Genomic DNA, 12,522 nt, shown 5'->3' with positions numbered 1-12,522 from the left:
CCGGAAGTGAGGAGAGGATGAATAAAGAAGAAAATAAGGTATTTACTAGCAAAAAAAAAAACTTTCCATTGGTAAAAGTAGTTTTAAAGGGGATTACATGGATCTAAAGTTACTAAAATGGGTGGAACTCCACTTTAATGCCTCGTACACACGATCGGATAATCGTACGAAAAAAATTGCTTTCAAATCGATCACACGCTAATGTGATCGTTGGTACTCAGCTTTCGCCAGCCGATCACGACATTTTGTCCAACAAAATTCGAAGGGACAAACAAGAAGACTTTTGTCACACAATAGCCTAGCGAACGTCAATCAGTACAGTTGGTGTCCGATAACATAGCCAAAGACCATGCATGATCATAAACACGAAAAGCCTGGCTGCCATTGTTTTTGTTTTGTACTATCCGATGCGTATCTGCGTCACCAGGAAGCTTTTCCAGAAACTTACGAAAAAAATCATACGTTTTTTAGTACACATTGTTGAATTTGATACTAGTACAATGCAACAAAATGCGAACAATAAGTCATCCGATTATCTGATCACGTGTACGAGGCGTTAGGCTCCAGTACCCGGAAGATGTCATGACATTGCTTCTGGGTTTTTACATCGAAGACCAGAGCTGAATGCAGTTTTGTTTGGGTCTTCAGCCAGTCAGCGGACGTGCCGGCTGGTCACTCGGATTCCTCCTGGTGGGGGAGCCGCAGAAGGCGGGGGGGGGGGGAACGTCCCCTCCTGCTCCCGCTCCTTGTAATGACAATTGAGCGGCTGCTCAGCCGCATCGCTTGTCATTCCAAGACAGCCAACTGTTGGCACTGAACAACGGTACTGGGGAGATGCCTCCTAGCTGCAGGCATCATTCCAGTACAACCACTTGAAGAAATATCAGTGATATCGGCAAGTTTGTGACCGATACCGATAATAAAAAAAAAAAAAAAAGCGCCTCAGATTATTGGCCCCACCGATAATCCGTCGATCCCTAGTTCATGGTCACCATAGTAACACGAATACTCTGGATCAGGGATTTTTTTTTTTTTTTTTTAGATTTTTGATTGCTGTTAAAATGTTGAAGCAATCTTTTGAACTGTCATATTTGGGTTGCATTCATAACAGCTGTGATTACTAGTGGTCTGCGATTGTCTAAAGCTAATCACATGGTACAGAGTGCTGTGATTGGCCCAATTACCATTTGATAGCTGTGGGCAAATCAGAGATTCGCTCTATAGGAAACACATTTTATTTTATTAAATTCATTCATAACCACTTTGTTGACATTGTGATCATATGTTGATTTCTGAATTTTGTATTTGTATGTGAGTCGGGGTTAGGGGCGTCCTTATTTGAAAGTAGCCTTGCCTTGGTCTCTTTTCACACTTTTTAAATTATTTTGTACTTGGGAGCCTCTCACGCGTCTCTCTTGCTTATGAGGGTTTTTAAAAGCTAATGAGTGCTGAAATCCTATTCTCAAGCTAGCGCCTTTCCGGCATTTAATCTGTCTTTAGGAAATGCATCCTCATAAATATCTTAAGAGAACAGTGGAGGAAAGGCTTAATTAATACTGCTCTGAGCGTTGCTTGGTGTAAGCTCTACAGGTTGCTGGGCTAATTGGCTTATGACTTGGTTTACAGCACTTTGCCTGCCAAGTATCAGATACTGTGCAGATGATTAAGTCCTGGACAGTATCGAACTGTCGTCAACTGTGCTGTACCTCCGATTCATTTAAAAGTAAGTTAAAGCCAACACTATTTGTAAGGGTGCCTAGACAGAAGGGGAATTCATGGGGTTGATTTACTAAAATGGGGCTTTGCAAAATCTGGTGCAGCTCTTCATAGAAACCATTCGGCTTCCAGTTTTTTTTTTTTTGATAAGGCCCTTTTCACACATACGGTCCGGTCCGTTCAGTCACGTCAAAATGTGTCAGTTGTCCATCCATTTTTCATCAATTTTTTATCCGTTTTTCATCAGTTGTCGTCTGTTTTTCATCAGTTGTCGTCTGTTTTTCATCAGTTGTCGTCTGTTTTTCGTCAGTTGTCGTCTGTTTTTCGTCAGTTGTCGTCTGTTTTTCGTCAGTTGTCGTCTGTTTTTCGTCAGTTGTCGTCTGTTTTTCGTCAGTTGTCGTCTGTTTTTCGTCAGTTGTCGTCTGTTTTTCGTCAGTTGTCGTCTGGTTTTCGTCAGTTGTCGTCTGGTTTTCGTCAGTTGTCGTCTGGTTTTCGTCAGTTGTCGTCTGTTTTTCGTCAGTTGTCGTCTGTTTTTCGTCAGTTGTCGTCTGTTTTTCGTCAGTTGTCGTCTGTTTTTCGTCAGTTGTCGTCTGTTTTTCGTCAGTTGTCGTCTGTTTTTCGTCAGTTGTCGTCCGTTTTTTTGACGGATGAAAAATAGGGCATTCATCTGTTCAAAAAAACGGACATTGACGGAAGTGGATGAAAATGGATGTTAACTGATGATCATCCGTTGTCGTCCGTTTTTACATAGAGATACATTGATGTCCGTTTTTTCATCCGTCAACAGATGGATGAAAAGCGGACAAACGGACAGCATGTGTGAAAGGGGCCTAAAGCTTAAAGCGGAGTTCCAGCCATTCACTCACCTGTCCAACGGTCCAGCGATGCGGCCGCCCGAAGCCTCGATCCTCTCCCTCGGCGCCGGCATCACTGCTGTGGGCACCCGGCTGTGACAGTTTGCGGCTTCACAGCCGGGTACCCACTGCGCATGCGCGAGTCGCGCTGCACGCTGTGATTGGCCGGCAATCTTCTGGAACCTCTAACGTGTCCCAGAAGATTGCAGGGAGGGAGGGGGAGAGGAGAACTTCCGTTCAGGGCGCCGCGGCGCTCCGAGCGGAAGTGGGAGCGGGTACCTGTCAAAACTAGGTACCCGCTCCCCCCCCCCCCCCCCCAAAAAAAAGACATGCCAAATGTGGCATGTCAGGGGGTCAGGACTCCCTAAAGCGGAAGTTCCACTTTTGGGTGGAACTCCGCTTTAAGGGCTCTTTCACACGGACGATCCGATCAGATCCGCCTGTCAGTTTTTTAGGCGGATCTGATCGGATCCTCCATGCAGCTCTATGGGGCAGCGGATGTCAGCAGAGACATCTCTGCTGACACCCACTGCCATCCGCATCCGATCCTGTCCGTAAAATCCGGACGGATGGAAACCCTATTTTTCCATCCTTTCAGGGATCGGATCGGATGAGAGCGGACAGGCGGTCCGTTCTCATCCGATCCCCCCCCATAGAGAGCAGCGGGGGCTGTGACACCTCCCTCTCCGCCCTGCAAGCGGAGACGGAGCTGTCATCCGCCGGCTCAGCGGGGATCGACGGATCGATCCCCGCTGAGCAGCACAGATCCGCCTATGGAGGCGGACCGTGTGAAAGTTCCCTAAGGCCCCTTTCACACATACGGTCCGTTCAGTCACGTCAAAATGTATCAGTTTTTTTACATCCACTACCATTTCAAAAACAGATGTAAAACAGTCCGTTGTCATCCGTTTTTCGTCCGATCGTTTTTTTGACGGATGAAAAATAGGGCATTCATCCGTTCCAAAAAACGGACATTGACCGCAGTGGAGGAAAACGGATGTTAACCGATGATCATCCGTTGTCCTACGTTTTTACATAGAGATACATTGATGTCCGTTTTTCATCCGTCAACGGATGGATGAAAAACAGACAAATGGACCGCATGTGTGAAAGGGGCCTAATTGAACAATCTGAAGTTAGAAGCTGATTGGTTACCATGCACAGCTGCACCAGATTCTGTAGACTCCTGCTTTAGTAAATTAATCCCATGTTTGCCCAACAATAATTTGTTTTAAGGGCCGGTTCACATTATTGCGAGTGCGCTGATCGCATGTATTATCGGAGCGCACTGCTCCTTCATTACATGCGATCGGATGTGCGGATGCAAATTCAGCCATACACTTTGTATGGCTGAATTCGCACTGTATCCGCACCAAACACGCACATGACCCTTTTTTCCAGCCGCATCAGGATCGGATCGCACAGTGGTTCACACTTGTGCGATCCGATCCTGTGCGAACTGTCAGATCGCACTGCGATATGCGATCAAACTGGAGGTGTCGTTAACATTTAATTGTCACCCCCTGCGTATCGCATATAGCAGTGTGAACTGCCAGAGGTGCGTTTGCGATGTGGGAACAGGTTGCGAATTCGCAGCCTTCCCGCATCGCACAAGTGTGACCCGGGACTAACCAGAACTGATCCAGGCAGTGCTTTATAAAAATATTTATTGGTTTATTCCTTTAAAGCACTTGTTTACAAGGCAAAAAAGTATCTAAACCCAATAACAGTCATACGATGTGCTGGCTGCATCAGTTTTTGCTTTTTTTCTTTAATTTTCACTTGCCAGTATCGTAGTTCTTGTCCTAGGGTGACTACGCTCCCTCACTGTACTGTCTATGGAGGAGCAGTGTGGTCATCCTAGGGCAGGAAGTGTATTATGGTTACAGAACAACTTTTTCTTTCCTCATCTCTATAACATTGGTGATGGGTGTTCTGTAGTCTACAGAGAAATATGGGAATTACTGTATTTTCTGGCGTATAAGACTACTTTTGAACCTCAAAAAAATCCCCCAAAAATGGGGGGTCGTCTTATACGCCGAGTATAATATCTCCAAGGTAACCTAAGTAGAAGTATTACCGGTAGATGTAATCTCTCAAGACGCTGGCTGTGTGAGAATCCTGTACCGGTATACCGGATGTACCGTAGCTTCGGCTACATACAGTGTACCGCGCTGAGCCAATCAGGGAGAGCGATGTATTCTATTATTGAATGCAAAGCCTGCTCGGATTGGCGGAGTAACATCAACCCGCCTCTCTGACTCTGCCAATCCGAGCAGGCTTTGCATTCAATAATAGAATATATCGCTCACTGTGATTGGCTCAGCGCGGTATACTGTATGTAGCCGAAGCTACGGTACATACGGTATACCGGTACAGGATTTCGCACAGCCAGCATCTTGAGATTACATCTACTGGTAATACTTAGGGTACCTTGGAGATATTATAAGAGATTACATGTATTGCAGTACTTGGGGTACCTTGGAGATCTATGAGAAATCTGATGTTTTTGAAAGGTGTTGCCTTGCTTCGGAAGGGGGGTAGTCTTATACGGCGAGTATTGCCCAAAACCTATGTTTAACTTGAAAATTAGGGGGGTCGTCTTATACGCCAGAAAATACAGTATTAACAGTCAGAAATGGCAGAAAGCAAAGAAAATTATCAGCTCCTTTTTTTTTTGGGCAGGATCAACAGTTTTTATTCATTATTTGTTGCACCCATTGAACAGATACAGTTGTGTTTTTTTTTTTTTGTTTTTTTTTATTTTTTTTTATCACATTTGCTATTTTTTGGTCGGTTTTTAAATATGCAAAGGTCGTTGTTGGGGTTTGCATACACTATATAATAACCATATTCATGCTTTTTTATATTTATTTATTTATTTTCTCTTCCCTTTTAGGCCCAAGTGTCCGTCGGTCAGGATATTTAGCCATGTGGCATTGATGAAGATGTTTTAAATGTTGGACTAAGATATAGTGATATGGCCATTAATGGCATCTGTTGGGGCTCAGGTGAATGATGCAGAATTTAAATGTGACTGTATCCCAAAGCTGACCCGTTGTCAGCTGGAGAAACCCAAACCACCCAAAAATATTCACGTAACTACACAGGTCCTGCCTATCTGGAATTTGGAGAAGAAGAAGAATGCTAATTTTGGCTACAATCGTCAATATGTTCACTGTATGGTTCCCAGTGCTTGTTTTTCTGAACCAAGTAAGAAGGCATTGTCTATAACACCAACTCCTCCAAGGACTGCGCCGAAATACTTTGAAACTCTTGAAAGAACTTTGATCTTCCATAGACCGTTGATTCACCAGAGACCTTACAGTAGAACTGAATCTCCTTCTTTAAGAACAAAAGCAGAAGAGCAGAGGTACGCGTCTACAGTAAGGCCTTTTCCTAAATCTCTCAGAACTGCTGGTGCCATGACCTCCTCATTGATAGATCAGTTTCCTCTGCCCAGTGCAGCGGGGGAGCTCACTGAAGTTGGTATCCGAAGACCTACCAGTGTATCGCTATCGCCAAAACTTTCTTCAGATGCTTCCAGGCCGACCCTAATTATGAACTCTTTCCTATGTCCTACCAGTGCTAAAGTGCCTTGTCCTCCACAGGGGGACAATAGAAAGAACAAAACTTCTCCACATGTTGGAGCAAAGTCTGCTTCCTGGCATAATGGTGAGGCTGTCTTGCCCAGTAGTGGGGTTCCAACATTAACCCACAATAGTATACGCACAGGGGATGTTTCCTTCAGTATTCAAGGGGCAGCCACAACAGAGGATGCTACGTATCCAATACAGAACGTTACCAATGTTCCTTACAAAGGGGTCCAACTTACGGAGGCTGTAAGACGATTGACTGGAAGACATTTTGACATTTCACCTAAAGCAGTCGACCAAAAGGAAGAGGCATTTACTAGCTGTGATGAAAAATCTTCTCCTGCCTTCCATCCAGGCCTTCCAAGTAACACATTGCCTTGCAACCTGATATCTGATGGTCATAGCCTTAATGACGACAGTGGTAGTCTTTGCAGTGCCAACGTCTGCACCAAACTAAACAGCAACCATTTGATTGCTGTGGAAACTGACTCTAATAATCTTGGTACCTCATATCAAACTACTGAGACTTCTAGTATAACAAGTGAACCCCAACCTCCTGTTACTGGGGAAACGGCACAGCGAGAGAACATAACTGTAATGGCCTCTCAAATTTCAACCATTCATCTTAATAGAGCTTGTGTGAAAGACATTGGTGACCAACCAGATTCTGCAGCAAGTGAGCAAGAGTAAGTTGCACCGTATTTTATTTTTTTTTTCATGGTGTTGGGTGTTTAGTCCAGTGTAAGGATTTCTATTTTTATCTTTCCATTTTCTAAATCGTTGGTCTCAAAAGTGGATGCGGCCTTTTGCTTGCTCCTATCTGGCCCCTGGGGCACAGTTCCACTAACTGATATGAGGCACTATTCCTCCAATTGATATGAGGCACTATTCCTCCCGCTGGTCCCAATGATGGGGCACTATTCCTCCCGCTGGTCCCAATGATGGGGCACTATTCCTCCCGCTGGTCCCAATGATGGGGCACTATTCCTCCCGCTGGTCCCAATGATGGGGCACTATTCCTCCCGCTGATCCCAATGATGGGGCACTATTCCTCCCGCTGATCCCAATGATGGGGCACTATTCCTCCCGCTGATCCCAATGATGGGGCACTATTCCTCCCGCTGATCCCAATGATGGGGCACTATTCCTCCCGCTGATCCCAATGATGGGGCACTATTCCTCCCGCTGATCCCAATGATGGGGCACTATTCCTCCCGCTGATCCCAATGATGGGGCACTATTCCTCCCGCTGATCCCAATGATGGGGCACTATTCCTCCCACTGATCCCAATGATGGGGCACTATTTCTCCCACTGATCCCAATGATGGGGCACTATTTCTCCCACTGATCCCAATGATGGGGCAATATTTCTCCCACTGATCCCAATGATGGGGCACTATTCCTCCCACTGACATTTATGATGGGGCATTATTCCTCCCACTGATCCCAATGATGGGGCACTGTTGCCCCCACTGATCCCAATGATGGGGCACTGTTGCCCCCACTGATCCCAATGATGGGGCACTGTTGCCCCCACTGATCCCAATGATGGGGCACTGTTGACCCCACTGATCCCAAAGATGGGGCACTATTCCTCCCACTGATCCCAACGATGGGGCACTGTTGCCCCCACTGATCCCAACGATGGGGCACTGTTGCCCCCACTGGCACCAACGATGGGGCACTGTTGCCCCCACTGGCACCAACGATGGGGCACTGTTGCCCCCACTGGCACCAACGATGGGGCACTGTTGCCCCCACTGGCACCAACGATGGGGCACTGTTGCCCCCACTGGCACCAACGATGGGGCACTGTTGCCCCCACTGGCACCAACGATGGGGCACTGTTGCCCCCACTGCAGCCCTTTGCTTGCTCTAATCTGTAATCTCACTGACCACCAAACGCAAGACATTTTCCACTCCCAGTAGCCACAGTCTGGCCACCTTATAGTCTGAAGGGCAGTAAACTGGCCCTTTTGTTTAGAAGGTTTGGAGGATCTTGTCCTAAATACTTGTACAGCCAAGGAGGACTGTGTTAAACAAGCAGGTTGAGCTTATGACCATACTACTACAGAGCTTAGATTAAGAGAAGAAGCAGCACAAGAAGCCAATTGGTTGTTCTGTAGTGCCCATGCCCTAACAAGCTTGCTGATAGAAGAGAGGGAGAGCAGAGTGACGGAGGTGAGCTCATAAGTGTGCTGCTTCTCCGTGTGCCATCCAATTGCAGAGACAAGATCTGTAAGGGTAAATCTGTATTTAATTACAGCAGACTAAAGTCAGGCCTCTTCTCTCCATCCCCCCCCCCCCCCCCCGATTGGACAGATATACAAATCTTTTTCAGAGGTAAAAGGGCTTCCAAATATGTATCCCATCTGTATGCTTAGCTTGCCTGGAGTTTAGCTTTCATTTGGCTTCATGCACTAATCACATTTGATTGACATTCTTTATTCTGAGCTCTGTTTTTCATTGTAGCCTTCTTGTGCCAAACTGTGAACCTGACTGTGCCGAAGAGGAGCTTCCCGAAGGTCTAGATGACAGCCAGGATGAAGAAGAGGATGAAGAAGGTTGGTATATGTTAAGAAATAACTGACTGTCCCAGCATCTTCTCCTGTTTTTCTCATATTGTCTGTGTTCTAATTCAGATCCTGATGACCTTTCTGTTATCCAAGTGTCCTCTGTTACATCGATGTCCGACTCACTCAGGTATGTTTTACATATTGTCATTATGCTTCTGTTTCATCCTATGTGACTTATTGTGACTATACTTTACCAAAAACCTAAATAAATTTGGAAGAACTATAAACCTTTTCTATTGTTTCTGCTGGCAGTGCTGTGTAGTGTAGCCAAACCCCTCAAAAATTGAGTATATTGCAGCTTGCCAACGTGGTGGCTGCAATAAAGTGTACAGTGCCTTCAAGTATTCATACCCCCTAGAAATTTTCCACTTTTTGTCATGTTGCAACCAAAAACATGTATTTCCCTAAAACGTCTTTCAGGACAGCACCTTAGAGAGATGGCCCCTCCCTCTCCTCATCAGGAAACACCCCATCCACCAGATTTTAAAAGGAGGCTTCTCCCACCATTCATCAGTTTTTGTGTTTCCTCCGGCCGAGGAACACCTCTGTGGGGAGCTGGGCTCTTAAGGTGCTATCCTGAGAGACCGGGCTTCCTACGTCCACCTACCCTTTTTTGGAGACGATTGCTTCTCCCATTCACGCGACCGACTGCAGTGCATGGGCTCCTTCTTCCTCTTCAGTGCTCTAGGCTGAGTCAAGACCCCGCAGAGCACAGCCCTGGGAAGGCATCTTGGAGGAGCGGAACGTTTTTTTCTTAAGTCCGCCGCCTTTTTTTCAAATTTGCCGCCATTTCTCCGGATCGAGTGACGCTCGTCCGGACCGGAAGTGAGGTTCCGGAAAGGGCAGCGTTCTGCAGGGGGCGTATGGCGTCATTTCCGCCGGACGCAGAGGAAGAAGGGAGGAGCAAGCTGGTGCCTTATTCCGGATCCGGTCCAGTGCAGGTGCGCTTTGGTCTCCGGAACCGGTACCGAAGCCACGGGTGATACCGCTGCCAAGCGATGGAAGCTTCTTCAGCGAGTGGGACAGGCACAGGCACCAGTAAGGCCCAGGTAAGGGGTATCTTTATATGGCCTATCTTACTGTGGGGTCTCTCTCCATCCCTTTTTTCTTTCCCCCCGGTGGCTGGGGGCCTGTCAGGGCACATGGGACTTCCCTTTAAATGTCTTTCTGTGCACCTTTGGTGGCCCTGAGAATCAGGCTGACTTTTAAGAAGCATGTGTATGTTTTCCCATTCATGTCTTCCAGGCTAAAAGCTCTGAAACTGTTTTCAAGAGAAAGTGTCCTTCATGCAAAGCAAAGTTGTCGGAAAGTTGGAAAAAGACACTTTGCCAGGGATGTATTGATGCACTAGTAAAGGAAGAAGCATCTACAGTTTGTGGCGATTTAGTCGCATCTGTGAGGAAGGAATTGGATGCTACCATCCAATCTTTTCGGTCATCCCTACAGGACCCTGCCCTGAGTCAGCCATCAGCCTCACTGTCCTCTCAGGGTTCACAATTGCTTCCTTCGGTGGGGACAGAAGGGGTTCCTTCCACCCAAGGAGATAATTCCCCCTCACATTCCAAGGAGGATTCAGAGGAAGAAGAGGAGGGAGGGGCACAAAGCAGGCCCACTAAATACAAACTATCCTTAGAGCAAGTGGATGGTCTCCTGAGGGCAGTTTACATCACCCTGGGTCTAGAGGAGGAAAAGAAGGAACTGTCCCTACATGACAAAATGTATGCAGGCTTGGAAGAGCCTAAGGGCCGTATCTTCCCAGTGCATCAGACCATCTCAGATGCAATTAAACATGAGTGGACTGATCCGGAAAAGAAAACCTTCTTCCCTAAAGCCTTTAAAAGGCGATTTCCTTTTGATGAGGACCCAGGAGCTCCCTGGAATAAGATGCCAAAGATTGATGCAGCCTTCTCCCAGGTTTCTAGGTCAACAGACCTAGCATTTGAAGACATGGGAATACTGAGGGATCCCATGGATAAGAAGATGGACCAGCAACTTAAGAGATCCTGGCAATCCATCATGGGGAGTCTGAAACCTGCCATGGCAGTAACCTGTGTGTCCAGGAATTTGGAATACTGGCTTAGCCAGCTAAAAGCACACATCACAGCAGACTCACCTAAACAGGAAATTTTGGATTCCTTTTCCACGCTCTCCACGGCCATAGCCTTCATTGCCGACGCTTCAGCAGAGTCAGTGAAGATGACAGCAAGATCTGCAGCTTTATCCAACTCAGCCAGAAGGGCTCTTTGGTTAAAGACATGGCCTGGAGATACAGCTTCTAAAAATAAGCTGTGTGGACTTCCTTTTCAAGGGGATCTACTATTCGGGCCTGGGCTAGACTCTGTTCTAGATAGAACAGCAGACAAAAAGAAGTCTTTTCCTGTGAAGAAGAAACAGGCAGCAAAGAAGCTTTTTCAACCTCAAAAAGCTCAGCAAAATAGCAGACCCCAGGAGAAGAGAAGAAACTGGTCGACACAAAAACCCAAAGGGAAAGGAGGTGTTCTCTTCCATCCTCCTGTGTCAACCAACAAAACACAATGACAAGACATTGCCGGTGGGAGGAAGATTGAGGGAATTCCTCCCCTATTGGGCAGCCATAACAGAAAATCAATACATTCTGGGTATGCTGTCCCAAGGCTACAACATAGAGTTTTCAGAGACGCCACCCGAAAGGTTCTTTGTCACAAACCTCCCAAGAGATGCAGAAAAAGCCCTGGCTATGATGGACCTGTTAAAGGACCTGAGGCGACAGGGAGTTGTCTGTCCAGTTCCAGTGGAGGAACAACATCAGGGATTTTATTCCCACATATTTTTGATAAAGAAACCATCGGGGGATTTTCGTCTTATACTGAATCTGAAACCATTAAACAGGTCAGTTCTGTACAAAAAGTTTCGAATGGACTCAATTCTTACAGTCAGAACCCTGTTAACAAAAGGATGCTTCATGGCATCAATCGACTTAAGGGATGCTTACCTACATATCCCTATTGCCCCTCACTCACAGAGATTCCTAAGGTTGGCAGTAAATCTGGGAAAGGAAATGCTCCATATCCAATTCAAAGCACTCCCTTTCGGGCTATCATCCTCCCCTCGTATTTTTACGAAGGTAATGGCAGAGTGTCTAGCTCCCCTCCGCCTTCAGGGAATCTCTGTGGTGCCTTACCTGGACGACCTGCTTTTCTTTGCCCCGTCAAAGGAAAAACTTCAAGAGGACCTGCACAAGGCAAGAGGTCATCTAGAAGCTCTGGGATGGATAGTGAACATCAAGAAATCGAATCTCACACCGGCTCAGCGGGTTCAGTTCCTAGGGTTTCAGTTATGCTCTGTGGAACAAAGAATCTTCCTACCAGAAGACAAACAGGTCAAAATACAGAATTTGGTAGCAAGGCTACAAACAAATCAGTGGTGGTCGATCAGAGAGATCATGTCAGTCCTTGGAAACCTGACTGCGTCAATTCCAGCTGTCCAATGGGCAAGGCTGCATTTTCGACCACTCCAATATTTCCTCCTCAGAATCTGGGATCACAATCCAGAGACTTTGGACTTAAAGGTAAAAATCCCCACCAAGGTCAAGAGGTCCCTTTGGTGGTGGAGAAATCGGATAACCTTGTCTCAGGGTTTGGCCTGGTCCTTCCCGGCAGACCAGAGGTTAACAACGGATGCCAGCAGGTGGGGGTGGGGAGCCCACTGGAACCAAAACCTGGCACAGGGGGTTTGGTCTCAGACCGAGACAAGAAAATCCTCAAATTGGAAGGAATTAAAGGCAGTCGGCCTAGCCCTAA

The 12,522-nt window shown here is 46.6% G+C and overlaps 1 protein-coding gene across 1 annotated transcript in view; it reads left to right on the top strand.

Moving 5' to 3' along the window:
- The window catches only part of TTLL4 (tubulin tyrosine ligase like 4), a 98,226-nt gene that overhangs the window by 16,888 nt on the left and 68,816 nt on the right, over positions 1 to 12,522 (top strand). The window contains exons 2-4 of the mRNA XM_082260120.1: positions 5,470 to 6,852; positions 8,640 to 8,731; positions 8,810 to 8,870. Coding sequence (XP_082116246.1) covers positions 5,561 to 6,852; positions 8,640 to 8,731; positions 8,810 to 8,870 — 1,445 coding nt within the window. The 5' untranslated portion in view covers positions 5,470 to 5,560. The remainder of the gene's footprint in view (positions 1 to 5,469; positions 6,853 to 8,639; positions 8,732 to 8,809; positions 8,871 to 12,522) is intronic.

The sequence above is a fragment of the Pelophylax lessonae genome, assembly GCF_965119305.1.
Source record: "Pelophylax lessonae genome assembly, chromosome: 6".
NCBI classification, from domain to species: domain Eukaryota; kingdom Metazoa; phylum Chordata; class Amphibia; order Anura; family Ranidae; genus Pelophylax; species Pelophylax lessonae.
Note: the sequence above shows the minus strand (reverse complement) of the source record. Positions and strands in the feature narration are given on the sequence as shown.